This window comes from Platalea leucorodia, assembly GCF_965183815.1.
Source record: "Platalea leucorodia genome assembly, chromosome: 4".
Lineage (NCBI taxonomy): Eukaryota > Metazoa > Chordata > Aves > Pelecaniformes > Threskiornithidae > Platalea > Platalea leucorodia.
In genome coordinates this window covers 44,110,666-44,126,159 of record NC_138826.1, presented here as the reverse complement: position 1 = coordinate 44,126,159, position 15,494 = coordinate 44,110,666, and the positions used below count along the sequence as shown (strand labels likewise).

General features: G+C 49.3%; 1 protein-coding gene across 1 annotated transcript; it reads left to right on the top strand.

Moving 5' to 3' along the window:
- Nucleotides 1-3,708: 3,708 nt before the first annotated feature.
- Nucleotides 3,709-15,401, top strand: MFAP5 (microfibril associated protein 5; the record flags this gene model as incomplete). Its single annotated transcript, XM_082311393.1, is given in 11 exon segments — nt 3,709-3,861; nt 3,865-3,924; nt 3,927-3,978; nt 4,416-4,478; nt 7,225-7,272; nt 8,435-8,470; nt 10,145-10,180; nt 10,965-11,000; nt 11,738-11,825; nt 12,260-12,333; nt 12,908-15,401. Coding segments are annotated over 11 exon segments (768 nt in total). The 3' UTR covers nt 13,030-15,401.
- Nucleotides 15,402-15,494: the final 93 nt, after the last annotated feature.

The following is a 15,494-nucleotide window of genomic DNA, read 5'->3' as shown; positions in this document are numbered from 1 at the left end:
CATGTCCCTTCCCACTGAGGACCTCAGCAACACCAGTGGAACAACTGCAGGATAGTGTCAGACCTCAGCTGTTAATGGAGCCCATCAGCACTGAGAAGTCATCAGTGTGGGTCCCAAGAAAATTCACTTCAGCCCCAATTCACATGGCCAGTAGTGCTGCATTATTGACCTGATATATTCAAACGTCTTACAGCAGTTCATTAATTTCTCATCACTCAGATGTAACTTAATGCCCAGTTACTGAGAGGATATGTGAAGGCCAGGGAGACAAAGAGACACAGGGAAAGAAATCAGCTGGCATTTAAATGCCTCTCCAAGACTTTTACAAATAGTATGCCCCAGGATCACTTACCTGTCTGCTGAGATGCAGTAATCTCTGGGGTGAAATGCACCAGGAGATTTTAAGGCTGATTTTGTGTCTCATCCAAAATACCACACTACCATTGCTATAGCATCCTTGGTAAATTAATGGGATCAGTAGCAACTTGGAAGAGAACTTTTTGCTGAATCATTGTCGTTGCTGCTGATCTTATGTAAACACCTACAGGCGCTGGGGTCAGCGTGGCTTAAGGGAATATACGTATGGAAGTGTTTCCTTTATGAGTCACCCACACTATTTACTGCGGCACAGCTCTCCTCCACACCATACCCTGGCACCGATACCTGACTTTTTAGAAGGGAGAGTGCTTCACCTTGCGTCATATCTGCTGTAGATGTCCCTAAGTTACCCTCTGCTGGAGAAGGATGGCTGCACGCAAAGCAGAAGGCAGCAATGTGAATGAGAAGGGAAGGTGCAGAAGGATGCTAATTATTCGTCTATCATCCCAGAAGTGAGGGCTGTCCGACGTCATGGGGCAAGGGTGGGGGAAAATTAACACGGTTCTCGTCCGTCCCAAAAAGCAAAACGGTTGAACAACTGTGGATCCAGTACACTGGCAAAGAGGAGAGCAAAGAGGGGAGCCTTCATTCCAGACCAGGGCCTGCAAGCACCGAGCCGCGCCTCCCGGCAAAGGCGCTCGGGCAGCGAGCAGGGGGCCTGGCGGGCCGGCGTGCGGCAGCTCCCTCCGGCCTCCGCAGCCAGCAGGAGCAGCGGCAGGCCGCCGGGCCTTTCCCTGCGCTTTGCCTGGTGGCTAAAAGGCTGAACCGCTTCCCAGCCAGCAGTTCCATCAGCGGGAGCATCCCTCCCCATCCGCACCAAGCTCTCCAGATGGAGGGGTGCTGCTCGCAGAAGGGGGCTGCCCGCACTGAGCGGCGGGGGGAGGACACAGCCTTCCAGTTTGAAAAAAAAAAAAAGATTTAAAGCTCAAAAGCAAGCAGAAGGCTTGTCCAGGACTAGAGGTAAATCCTGTGCTTTGTGGGAGACGGTGATACATCAGCGCATTGCTAGACCAAAACATACGGCATCAACGGAAGCTTCCAAATAAATGTGTTCAGAACTCACCAGGTCTTCGAGATATTTTAGTTATCCAGTGAAGCAGTAACAGAGGTTGAAGGACAGCACAGAGGCACAGAGAAAAACAAAAAGCAAACCAAGGCGTGTGGAAAGGTGTAGCCCAAACGTGTGGACTTCCAGAAAAAAAGCCAAGGATCTGAGAGGATTCTTCAAACTGGGGTGCAGTTATAACTTCCATCACTTTCTTTTGGTTGTTTAATCACCTTTTGAGTGTCTCCGGTGGACTGAGTCTTAGCCAGTCCCTGAAAGTGGGAATGGTGATGGTCTCGCTCCAGTGAAACGGAGTGATGGTGCTTCGGCCAGAAGGCTGCCTTGGTGACCAGGGAAATGCCTAGCTTCCCCATCCCCTCTGCCCCTCTTCTGGTGCTCCCACCACTGGTGCTTCCCCCACGAATCTTGGGAAGACCAGAAATAAGAAGGAGCAGTCGTTCTGTCTTTTCTCTTGAGCACTGCCATGACCGATGCTCAGCCACTGTTAGGTAGGAAGTTGTGGCTTCAGGTATGACACGTGTGGGTAACACTCTTCTGGGCCTCTCGTGGCAGTGAGGACATAGTGAGGATTTCCTTAGTAACTGTGTACAAGGCATTATAGGGTTTTATTCCTATTCTGCAATTTGTTGAGAACAAACAAGGGTTACCTAGCTACCAGGATAAGCCTTACGGGACACAGCTTTCCCCTACAAGGTTTCTGTCTTTCATTGGTGTATGAGGGAAATAGCTTGGGTCATTTCCCAGCTTTCTTCTCCTTCAGCATCCTTGGCTTCAGGACTGAGATTGTGCCTTGAAGCTCATACAAGGGGCACTGTCCAGCCAGTGCCCCCTCAGACCAGAGGAGTAATTCCAGGAGCAGCAAAGGGAAAAGAAGTCTCTGAGAAAGCAACAGGAGACGGGGGATCCTGGGGCTGTTGGAGGAAGGGTTAAGGGAGAGCGGATATTCCAGTGCGGCTGATTCATGAAACTCTGCATGCTTGGAGGCAAAGCAGCGCAAGGGAGTCTGAAGGATGGCACAGTGAGGGGCAGATCTCATTCTTCCTCTTCCTTTCTCCATATATGTCTCTCCCATTTTCCTACATTTTTACTTTTTTTTCTTTTTTTTTTTTTTTTTGCATGTTTTCCCTATTCCCCACCTTTCTCAGACTGCCCAGAACAGCAACAGCCGTTCCCCCTGTCCCCTGCACACAAGCCCAGTCCTGAGGGGTGCCCCATGCCCATCCCCATGCCCATGCCCATCCCTCTCCATCCCATCCCCATCCCATCCTATCCCTCCCCATCCCCATTCCCATCCTCATCCCCATCTCCATCCCCATCCCCATCCCCATACCATTCCCATCCCCATACCATTCCCATCTGCATCCCTATCCCCATTCCTATCCCATCCCATCTCCATCCTGTCCCTTCCCCATTCCCTCCCCATCCCATCCCTTCCCCATTCACATCCCATCCCATCCCCATCCTGTCCCATCCCCATTGCCATCCCCATCCCATCCCGACCCCCCCATCCCTTCCCCATTCCCTCCCCATCCCATCCCTTCCCCATTCCCATCCCATCCCTTCCCCCTTCCCTCCCCATCTCATTCTATCCCCATCCCCATCCCTATCCGCATCCCCATCCCATCCCCATCCCGCCGTGAGGCGCCGGCCCCATTCCCGGCCCCGGCGCGGGGCAGGGGGGTGATGTCATCACCGCTGCTGCCAGCCGATTGGCTGCCCGCCAGCCCGCCATCTGCCCGCGGCCGGCGGGGCGCCGCCACCGCCCCCCGCTCCGGTCCCCGCCGCCCCCCGCTCCGGTCCCCGCCGCCCGGCTCCCGCCGCGGCCCGGGCCGCCTCCACCCCCGCGCCCGGCCGGAGCGGCACGGCGGGACGCCGCGGTGGCGGCGGCCGGCGGAGCGCGGCTGGCGGGGCGGGCGGCGGGGCCCCGTGTCCGGGCGTGGCAGTCGGCGGGACCGCGGGGGGCGGCGGGGGTCCGTCCCGGCGCCGGGGCCAGCCGAGCGCGGCCCTTAGGCAAACGGGGATGCGGGCTCTGCCGTGTCCGCGGGCGAGGGGCAGGCGGGAGAAGAGCGAGAAAGGAGGACCGGGGGCTGGGGGGGAACCCGGCTGGGTGCGGCGGCGTGAGAAGGCGAGGCGGGACGGCGTAGGAGCGCGGAGCGGAGCGGGGCACGGGCGTGTAACGCCGGCGCGAGGAGCCGTCCCCGGTGCTGGGCCGTCCGGGGGGAATGGGAGGAGCGGGCTCCCTTCGGAGGATAATAAACTCTGGAATGAGGGTGTGGGCCGCTGCTCCTCGCTCCCCCCCTCATTCCAGATGCATGATGACACCACGTCCCACCATCTCACTGGCTTCTCCTTTTTTTCTTTCTTTTTTTTTTTTCTTTTTTTTCCCCAAAAAATCGTATTTTGAAGACAACCAAAAGTAGAACGTGTTCTGGGTGTGGCTGCATGTGATTTACCCAATAGCCAAAGTGGGGGGGACTGCTGAAGGGGAAAGACAGAGCGTCTGCTGCTGAAGGGAGCGGAGACCCAGGGCTGCAGTAAGTGATGGGGACTCTCTGTTCTCTCAGTGCTCCTCAAGATAATTCAAAAGTAGCAGAGAGTGGAGGGAGATAACAAGGGGAAACTCTTCTTTGCATGCTGGGGGTGTGTGTGCAGGGGGGCTTAGCCACCTGGATGAGAAAAGAGATGGAGAGCGGGGAAAGGAGATGGAAGGAGAAAGAAAGGAGGTGGAAGGAGAAAGAAAGGAGATGGAAGGAGAAAGAAAGCAGATGGAGTTATATGTTCAGTCCAAAATGTTTCAGAAACACCTGGAAAACTGGCCAGATTAGGAGAGAGACAGGTGGGAGGGAGGCTGGAAAGACCAAATGGTCTTGAGAGGTAAATGGAGGCAGCAAGCAAAAAGTTTCTGTGGTATAGGGGAGGGTGTCCCTGTTCCAGTCATAGCTTTCCTCTGACTCCTTTCTCCACTCCACAGGGATGAAGACCTCTGGCGCCTGTATACTGTTGTGTCTCTTAGCACTCTCCTTGTCCCCAGCTGGTGAGTCCTTACGCCAGGGGGAGGATTTCTTCTCTACCCCGGCCCTGCAGAGTTTCCTACACAGGCTAGTGTGCAGTGACCTGAGGAGAAAGGCAAGAGACATGTAAATGGACAGTGAAAGGGGAAGGACTGAACAGGAAAGGCATGGTGGATATAGGGTTGTAAGGAAAAATTTAGGAACTGGGGACTGGTTCCCATGTGTGTTCACTCTCCAGTAAGTACTGGGAGTCTCAAGAGACAGATGTCCACAGCTTCCGCTGCAGGGATGTTTGGGTAAGCAAAACAGCCGGGTCGAGTTGAGAAAGAGGGTTAGCTGTGCTTTGTGCGTACTACAGGCTGCAGTACCACCTGTGTTTGCATCATCTGCGGAGCATTTCCCAGTGCTCCACGAAATTTGTTCTGTCATAGCTGTGAAACATTTGCTGTCACTAGCGGTTCCTGCTGGAATGGCCCCATTCCAGGCCACTCGGCTGCCAGGAGGTTTTGTAGTTTTTTGTATAGCTGTTTTGAGAAACCTATTCTCTGTAATTCAAACCACTCTCTGCTTTTGTTGTTGTTGTTCTGGTTTGTTGCTCCGCTTCTTTGTTTGCTTGGAGTTACTTTGGCAAAAATTCAGGTGGGATCAAATTTGTTAAAAAAAAAAAACAAAACACCAAAAAAACAAAACAAGAGGGCAGCATCAGAAAGTATAGTCGAAAGACTCAGGACAGACAGCAAAAGATCAATTCCAGTGAACGGAAAAAACTTTGCCCAGGAAAGCCTGTATGTAGGAGACAGATGACTGCACCTATCACATTCAAATCAGGTTATTCCAATCTAGTCTCCTCGGTCCTTCCCTCATGCTGAAGCCTGGTTTTGATCCCAATAGCACTTTTCCCTGTGAAGGTGCACAGCAGAGGATGCCGTGTTTGTGACTGTGAAACAGGACAGGCATCCAAGAGATGAGCTTGTAGGTGGCCTCCAAAGTTAGAGGCAGAAAAAAAAGGCTGTGGTTTTTATAGTGCATGAAGGAGGCCTGAAAGGAAGACTCTTACTTTTGTGTATTTTTAGCATTTCTGGGTTTTTTTGTTTTAACTTGGAAAACAACAGGAATCACTAGCTGGTCTTTCATTGTCTCTTTTGGTTTTGGGTGAGCTACAGATTCGGTGAATTAGGGTTGCAGTTTTCTCAGACCTCAAGGATGAACTTATTGCAAGTTGGACAATAAAGTCTAATGATTTATAAAGCATATGAATTGGGTACCGTAGCAATATAAATTGAAGTGATTGAAAATCTGATAAGAAAGTCACCTCTTTTGTCTCCTCATATACAGAGGTTTCACTTCACTTGTGTCCTGTTGTTTTAGAATTGGACCGGTTATCTAGTTATGTCCTAGGGAGGAAAAAAAAAAAGCTAGTAAGAACTGACTTTTCAGTGTTAGAGAAAAGGAGGGGAGCCTCCCCCCTTTTTCCATATGACTCCTGTTTCAAATCTGGCACCGCTGGACCCTGCAATGGTTTCAGAATTTGTGTTCTTCCTTTTCTATCAGAAACAAATGCGAAAGTGTTCAATATCATTTTTCTCCTCTACTTGTTACCATTAAGAGAATAGCCAGGACAGGGAAAGTTTTGGGCTGCAGCACACTGTGCACTTAAGTTATTATACATGTCTGGCTCTCCCTGGGTCAGTCACTAGCAGCTGAGCCCTTGCTGGCAGCTGGGTGGGGAAGGGAATAGCAGGGTCCAGCAACTCCTGTAATGCTGCAGAGCAGAATTATACAGAGGTCCCAAGAGTCCCTCTGCAGCCTACAAGTAACTGCTCTTGGAATGAGGAAGAACTAAGACTAAAGCTCTAGACCTAATAGTTTTTACCCATGCAGTGCTCCCATTAAGAACAGAAAGCTAAAGGCTGAGTTCACAAGACATAGCAGGGTGTACTGTTTTTTGGGCTGGTCCTGCACACATCCCTGCAGTACCCCAGATCACTGGGTTTTTCCTGCCAACTCTTTCCTTCATCCCACCCCAGTTATGCAGACATTTCCCTCCTCTATCCTAGCAGGAAATATTTTCCTATTCCTGGCTGCTGTAGGAAGCAGCTCTCGTACCCTTTATATTTGGACAAATGAACAGTCTAGCTCAGTTTCAAGTTCTCTTCCACACAGCATGCACAGCCAAGGCTTCATCATGCTCCCTCTCCAGTGCACCCAGGGGCTGAGAGGGGAAGGAGCTTCTGCTCTGTGCTCCATACCCAGGCAGGATGATGGACCAGATAATTACTTGCCTAAGGAGCTACAAGACCCACAATCTGTTTCTTACTATGCCAATGACTTAATCTGTGACCCCAAGCAAATAATTTCCATGACTTGGTTTCCTCTTTTATACAATGGAGATGATAGGGATTTTGGCCAGTCTCCAGAGCAGGGAGGCAACGTGCAATTTGTTTTCAAAATGCATCAAATGGGGTTTCAGAAATGCAAAGTCCAGTGGCAGATCTGGAGGTATTTACTCTCTAGTCCCTGTGCCTAGCCTTTGACCCTGGTGGAAGCAGCAGGGTTAGGATCAGGACCTGCCGTATCCACAAGTCTTTGAAGAACAAACCCAGCCAGCAGTGGAGGCGGAGGCAGAGAGGAGATAATTTCTCCCTTCAGTAGAGGGCAGTGGTGTCTCCTGGACAGATTAAGCATCTCAAAAAAATTTCACAAAGCCTGCAGACTATAGAAATCCCTCTCTCTGTCCTTCCTTCACTCCCCTCTCTTCTTCTCTTTCAGGCTGGTTTCCATGGGTGGTCAATGGGCAAGAACTGGAAAGTGCAACTGGTAAGTATTACAGGCATGTTATGTGCTAAAGACTGCTCAGGTGACCCAGTTTGTCCTGTGTAGTTACAGCCTGTTTAATTGCAAACACTGTTCTTTCTTTGTTTCCTTGCTTCTGACATTGTGAGCTTGCCTTTCAGAGAAGATTAAACAAGCCCTCCAAGACAACCTGCTAGGTGTTGTGTGTTCTTTACAAATAATCCACTAGTGTTGGGGTCCTGAATACTTAGCTGAAGTGCATGAAGTTATGTTCACAGTCAAGGGTTGTGAGAGATCCACGAGAGCTGACAGCTCTTCAGCCTTGAGATGCTGGGGGAATTCTACTGCTGCTCAGGAAAATGCCAAGGAAAAGGGTGCACAAGTGGCATGGTGCTTTAGCAGTGAGGCCACTGAGAAGGGATATTGACTGGTCTTCATACTGGCTGTGTTGTTGGGGGTGAATTGCTTTATCCCTCTGGACGTCTTTCCACTTCTGTGACATGATAAGATAAAATGAATGTATGTTTGCATGATGCTTCAGCACCCAGAAGAACCACAAGGGCCTGCCTTTTCTTTAGACCGGAGCCCCTGGCTAAGCCATGAGACATCTCCCAGCTATGATCCTGTCATGTGCAATACCCGGGGCTTCCCAGAAAACTATTCAGAAGCCAGACCAGAATGTGTCCACCAAGCTTCCCTTTCCTTCACACTTTATCCCTCCATCACACCTACCCCAGCTTTGCCATCAGTTGCCTTTCAAAGAAACTCATCTGCTGATGAATTTCTGCAGTCGAAGTTCTGGAGTTGCCTCCCTCCTTCTCTGCAGTGAGTGCCTCAGCTGTCTGTCCTACTGATGCAGGAGCCATCAGCACCTTCATTTCAGAAGTCTTTCCCATCGAGATGCCCACAGTAGCCATATCTGAGAGGTCAAAATACGAATCCACAGTTCAGTAAGGGTCGATGCAACATGTGCACTAAGAAATCCAGCCCCAAGCCAGTCACTGAGAAGGAGGATGGATACAGGTGGGATGGGGGTACTGTGTTTGTTTATGTATTTACTGGATTGGATCCCACTGTCTCATGAGCCTACCGTGGCAGCCAAGGTAGTTCAAGCTAGCTATGGCTAGCTATGCAAGAGACCACAAAGTAAAGACAAGCTCTCTCAAGGACATTCTCTCTTTTCCAGGTGAAGTTAGCACCGACTCCCTTATCAGCACCGTCGGTAAGCTCCTATCTCTTGGCAACTTCAGGCTTCTTTTCCTCTTTTCACCTTTACTCCTGCCTACATAGCCCCAGAAATTATCCATTATACTCAGAAACTCCTCTTCCCCACTTTTGACATCTAGCAGTGCTCTTCCAGCATTTATGGCTCTCTGGGAGCCCTTTCTGTACTCTGTGCAGGGAGATGAATTTGGGGTGGCTTAATGGCCTGTTCTCCAAAGAAATGCCAATCTCACCTGGTGTACCAGAGCTCTCTGAAGCTGTTTGCACTGCAGGAAGCCATGAAATCTGAAGCTCACGCAGCCTGAGCTTCCAGAGAAGGTTGCAGGAAGGAAGAGACTAAATGACAAGGGAGAGAAATTGATCATGTTCACCAGTTAACTGGGCAGCACTGGGACAGAGGTTGTGTCTGTGTCTGCTGACAGCTAGTGGCCATGCTTGAGTGCTCAGGAGACAGAGGTAGCAAAAAGCCTGAAAGGCAGTAATAAAGCAAACTCTGAACAGCGGTGGGATGGGGAGGTGAAAATATTGTTCTTTGAGTACTGTCTTCCCTGCTGTGCCTGCAGCTGTGTCACTGGGGGGCAGCAAAAGGTACGCGAAAGGTAGCGTAGATGGAGGACGCTTGAAGATGAGCACTTGTAGCGTGCAATGTGTCTCCTTAGAGAGCAAAGCCTTGCTGTAGAGGCAGCCGCAGGGGAACGACACAGAGCTGATGGGAGTGTAGGCATTTACAAGACAGGCTAATCCTGCCAGATTCACAATGGAGAAGGGGGAGAGGCTCAAGAGGGAGCCTCCCCACTTTCTCCATGAGTCCTGTTTCAAATCCAGCACCACTGGCCTCGGCGCTGGTTTCTCTCTCTGCTGGGGCAGTCTCTCAAACACATCTCTCTGAGGTGGTGGGGGACCAGGCACGGCAGGGAGAGGGAGAACACATCTGGTCGATGATATGGTTTAAAAGACAAAGGAGAGGCAGCAGTGCCTGGCTGTTGCTGGGCAGTGTGCTCTGTGTGTAGGAGAGCTCATCTGAGACTGATGTCCCGTTCTCCAGGACAGCAGTTCCATGGCCTCTCCTCTGCCCTCTGACATCAGGGTCTCTCCGTGCTCGTCAGCTGGCTAGAGTATTGTAGGTCAAGCTGACCAGCTGTCGTGGGACAGCACTGGAGGAGAAAAGTGGAAGCACGACATTGTATACTCAAGGTGCATGATCTTTCTGGTGGGGACGGGAGGTGAAAGCAACCTGTGTCACTCTCACGTTCAGTGTGTGAGACCTGACAGTCTGTAGGAGGGTAGATAACACTTGGTGTCCAGACCAAACTGGTGGTGGCTAACCTACATCTAAACATGAAAAGAGTAAATGCGAAGCCTCTACAGCAGACTTTGGCTTCAAAATGCTTATTGTTGAGGGGTGAAGAAGAAACTCTTCACAAAGGATGTGCCATGGGACCCATCTCTGCTCTACAGCGTCCCATCAGCTTTAGGACACCCAGCATATTCGCAGGGAAAGCCTGCAGTTACTCTGACAAGTCGGATAATAACATCACGATGAGCGTTGGCTATGAACCAGATGTGGGATGGCTACTGGTCAGGAGTGGTGAGCCGTCAGCAGAACTGTGGGAGGGGGAAAAAGGCTGAAAGCTCAAATTAAGATCTTTCAGAACATCTTCTCTTTTTCCAGCTGCAGCTGTCACACCACCTGTGCTTCTTAGTCCTGGTGAGTTTATTCTCAATTCACAGCCAAATGTTGTGGACCCCCCTTCCCTCTCCTTGCCCCATCCCTTGCACACCCAGAATCCTGCCCTTTCCTGACTGCCCCTAACCGCAGCCCGGATGCCCAGAAGACTTCTCCTCTCTACGCCCATCTCTTTTGTCTGTGCTCCTGGCTGACACTATGGCATGTGATCAGGAGAAGTAGAAGTCCTCTATAATGACTGATGAAAACTTGCGCCCGGCAGTCAGCCCTCCAAGTTCCTTTCCAGTTTGTCACTGGGTAAACAATAAAATGTACTGGTTTAGTGTGGTACAGGTGGGTCGCTTTATCAGAGGGAACAACAAACGGACCTCCTTCTGGCTCCTTGTCATGGACATTAAAGAACCAGCAGTCTGGGGATGCTGTTTCCTTACTAAGAGGCAGTCACAGGCTCCTTTGCTTCTTGCCTAGATGGATGGCAATTACAGCAACTAAATACGTTTGACCGACCTTTTGAATTATAAGTCAAGATGCCCTTACAGTGTAATTTTGAACAGTAGTGGTAATGCTTTATGGTAAAGCTTGGGGAGATTATTAGCATTGCTGGTTGGGTAGCTGGCACTACATTCACATTGGATTTGTACCTTCTCTTATGGTTTCATGTCAGTAGCAATGAAATCTTTTTCCACATTAGAAGTTACAATGGACGGCTCTTGAAAGAGCTTTCCAGTTACTTGTTTTGAGTAAGCTGATGTCTAGGAAGAAATCATGGTAAATCACACTAACTTTGCTACCCTCTGTCTTCCAGTTCAGTCTGACAGCGAAACTACAACAGCTTCATCAGGTACGTTTAAGTTTGCTGCCTGCACCCTCTCCCAGACCCACTTTCACCCACCCTGTTACTTCTCCAGGCAGGTGCTGGCTGAGTGCTGGGCTTTGTCTCCTGGAAAATTCCCTTCACCCTGTTCCTTGAGTTAGAAGTACTGGAGAATGACAGTAGTGGAAGCTGAAGTCTTCCTCTGGGTGGCATGCCTGGGAGGGGAGGAACTGGCAGATCACCAGACCAGATAACGCTGGGTCAATATTCTGTCATTGTCAGTGGCCAAGACCTGGCATTTCAGAAGGAAGTGCAAGAAAACTCATCATAGTTAGCTACGGGGTTGATTGTCCAGAAAAGGAAGGAGCTAGACTGGTGTCCTGAAGTATGAGATTGCAGATCTATTAGGAACTGTGTCTTAACTGTGTCTTAAACATGTGACTACAATTTACATTTTGTTTATTTGTGTCTGTCCCCTTTACAGCATGTGCCTTCTGTGTTGAGGATGCCCAGTGGGCTTGTTTTGCATTTCACTCAGCTTTCCCTTACTTTTGTCTTATGAGGCAAGGGGATCAGAAATGTCTGCCTTATTTTCCTCTTCTCTAAACCTTCCCCGTCTCTCACAAGAGAGTGGAAAATAGAGGCTAGGGGCCTTCCCTAGAAGCCTGGAGGACAGTACCTAGTGGTGAAACTATATGTGTGCCAGAATGAGTGCACCTGCCAGTGATGCTGGATTGCACCTCTGTGTGTGTGTGTGTTCCCAGATTGTCGTGAAGAAAAGTTCCCTTGCACACGCCTGTACTCTGTTCACAAACCAGTAAAGCAGTGTATCAGCTACCTCTGTGTTACAAGGTAAGAAACCAGCAGTCCCTAAGAAAAGCCCTAAAAGCTCTCCAGAAACAGCATGTCCAGTTCAGCAGTTGTTTCCTTCGAAGACTAGAGGTTCCCTCAGGGAACCAGTTGGTGAGGTGAATCCTATCCTCAGAGTGTCCTTTTAAGGTGCTTAATTAAAACAGCACAATAACTATTATCTGTGCAGCACTAAGGAGCTGTAATATGCCCTATATTGTAATCCCTATTTAAGATATTTGGCCATTTCATGAAGTCTTGACAAAGATTACTTTGCTATTGACAACAGCCTTGTTCTAGACTAACTAATCCTAAAAATTTAGGATTTGCCTCCTCATCCGTGAATATACATCTTTATTGCCTGTATCCCTTTTTTGTTTCTTTGGGTCCCTGTGCCTTTTGCTGCTGTCCTTGGCATCTTCCCGGTGATCCCTCAGCGTGCGTCGCATGTACATAATAAACAAGGAGGTGTGCTCTCGCATTGTCTGCAAGGAGAATGAGGTCATGCAAGGTGAGTGATAGCACAAGCTAGCCTAGAAGAACAGCTGCAGCCATCTGATAAGAGTCTCCAAGCTAACTAATTACCCAACCCCAATCCATATGTAGTAGTTTCCCTGGACTTGGTTTGGGGGAGCTCTAATGCAATGCAGCCGTGCATCCAGTACACATGCCATGAAAAACACTGGGAAGTAGATATTGTACTACCAAGTAGTGTGAGAGCTCTGCCTTCCTCAATCTTGATCACGCTCTGCTAGCCCCAGACATACCCTTACTCAAAGCTGCATTCCTTTGAGGTTAAAGAATAACTCTCAGTATTTCTATTCATGAATAGAAACAGGATCCAGTCTAGGTTTCTTATGCAGTCTTTGTTGCAGCGATTCTAATATGTATTGTACATGAATAAAGCCAGAAGGAAATGAATAAAAGCCTAAGGACTTGTTCACTTTCCTCATGTATATGAGCATTCCCTAGTTCCAACAGTTTCTGTAGATGCAGTGAAGGATGTACCTCTAACTATTCTGGTGGTGGAGAATTTGAAGGAAGCTTTGATTATCTGTCAACTTGTGTGTCTGCTATGTCTTCAGATGAGATCTGTCGCCAGCTGGCTGGCCTTCCTTCTCGACGTCTCCGCCGATCTGGGCAACCCCTGCAGCTCCCTTGCAGACAACTCCTGGAGCAGCAGCGCGGGAGGCCTGATGCTCTGTGAGCTACCAACAGTAGGAGAGAAAAATGAAGGGAGAGAAGAGAAATCATCATCCACTACCTACAACCCAAGACAAGTCCTTCTCATTTGTGATTTCCCTACCATTTCCTTGCTTTTCTGCCTTCCCCCACATCCTCTTCTTCAGGTGCTGCAGTGCACAGAGTCCCCTCTCTGCTAGTTTGTCATGGTGGCTGTTGTCATCTTCTAAATCTGTTGCTGAGGGTGTGGGATGCTCCCCTTTTTTCTCTCAAACTCTGTTTGGCAGGCCATGAACTGCTCATTTCCCAGAGGTCCTTATAAATGTGCTGCATCTTCTCTGGTTTTGCCCCTGTAGAGAGACATACATGGGGACAGGATGTAGTCCTCTCCGACGGTACAGATGGCCTAAGCTGCATCTCGTGGAGGAGTGCAAACCTTTATGCCCTAGGACTCCTGGCCTAGGTTTCTTGTGTGGCATCAGTGTGAGTTCGGATATGGTTAGTCAAACTGCGCCTCTCCGTTCCTCCTGAGCCACTGAGTTTGCTGTGTGATAGCATAGACTCCTCCCGTGTCTGCTGGCCTCAGAGAAGTGACAGAACTGGGAGATGAGCTGTCCTCAAACCAAGGCAAACCTCATTGTCCCTGTATGGCAGCAGATCATTTATAACTACCTCTGGGAAGTTCTTTGTCTCAAGCCCATTGCCTCCCTCACACACAACTGCTACTGAAAGGAAGAATTCCGGATTTAGTATGGCATTATATTTTTCTCAAGAAGATTATGTTGGAACAGAGTGCTGCCTCTTCCTCTCCCTCCTCTCCTCTCCCCCATTCTGTCCCTCCCTTCCCAATGAAGGAATCTCTTGATGCCCATTCCAGGCAAGTTCCAGGGAGCAGTAAGTGTGTCTGCCTCCGCTCTTAAGCCCAAGAGAGGCCACTAAGAACCTATGTGTCCTCGCAATACTGGGAATTTGCAATGAATTAGCTTGTCTTGGTCTGGCTACCTCCACACCTTCCAATTGCTGAGCCTGCTTTCAGTATCTCCGCTTGAGTTCCTACCTCCTGACCTGGGAGCTCCTGCACAAAGCAGAAAGGAGTCACAAATTGGAATGGGATGTGGGAGAAGAATCGTTATGTGGGATGCCTGGGTTTTCCTGCAGGTTCTCTGGCTGTGCTGAACTGCACAGAGCCAGGTGCTGGAGGGGAGGTAAATGTATCTGCAGGTATAAGCACTTATAGAGGCAGGCCAATCTGGGGAAAAGAATTCACTCTGGTAGCACTGGGTGACTGTGGTCTGCTCGAGAACTTTGTTTTCCAGATATATGGAGAACATTTCCAAGTGTGCAGGCAGTTTTCACTATGAGACTGGGTAGGATAAGTGGGGAAGAGCTGTCTGAAGTATATTAATCACTCTGTGACTCTTAGTGGCATAATTCTGTGGTGCACCGGAGCTGGGAAGCTTAGCTCACTGCAGCAGAAGATCAGCAAGACCCTGTCTGTCTCTGGATCTCTAAGCATTTTTCCCAACTAACAGAAAGCCAGTTTGCTAGAGCAGGCATTCATGCCTGTCACATAATATATTCTGCTGCTGAACCATTCAGCCTTGCAGAAGCACTGGTCTGCTGCGCAGAGCCAGGGTCGCACAATGTAGGGGACAGTTTGCTGCACAGAGGCAGACGTCTCTGGAAAAAAGAGCAAAACAATTAAGGTAAGAGCCTCTCACTGGGACTCAGATTTCTCCTGTATGCAGCAAGAAGCTGGTTACATCCTCTGTGCAGACACAGTTTTGTTCCATATAAGGTAAAAAATGGCCATAGATAGTCTAAATCTCTATATTAATCTAGTATACAGGAGAAAGAATTCCAAGTTATGTGGTAACTGGAATTTCATCCTATATATAGGGGCATCACACCCCTAAACAGAGGATGATGCTCCTCTTGAGTACTCGAGGCTCATGAGACTAGGGATGGAGGAGGAATTTCTCTGTACTGAGAGTGTGCACATTTCTGTAGAGAGGAGGGCACTGAGAGCTTGATCTCAAAGACATTCAAGCCACCGGCAGCCACTGACTTCTGTGCTGGGACACCTGTGGAATTTGCCTGTGTGGAGGAAGGTAGGATGGAAATGAGATGTTAGAGGCTGAGCTCTTGGAAATTGGACTAGGCCAAGTCTCCACTCTGTATTTAGAGTTGAATGTAAGCTGATATAGATGTATAACTGTATAACATAGCTACTGTACAGTATATAGAAGTTTAACATTCATACAGTTTGGGGAATGGTTAGAAGCCTTTCTGTTGCTTGCTTTCAGCAGGGAGAGGAAGAGGTGCTCCTCTCCAGGAGAACACTGTTTTCATGCTAGAGTCCATATAATGCACACAAAAATATTAAAAGAAAATGTATTTCCTGTTATTCTTGGCAACTCTCATGTGTTTGGGTTTATTTGCTTCTAGCTGTATTTCCTCCAGAATTGTGGGCAGACTTGACTTCAGCCC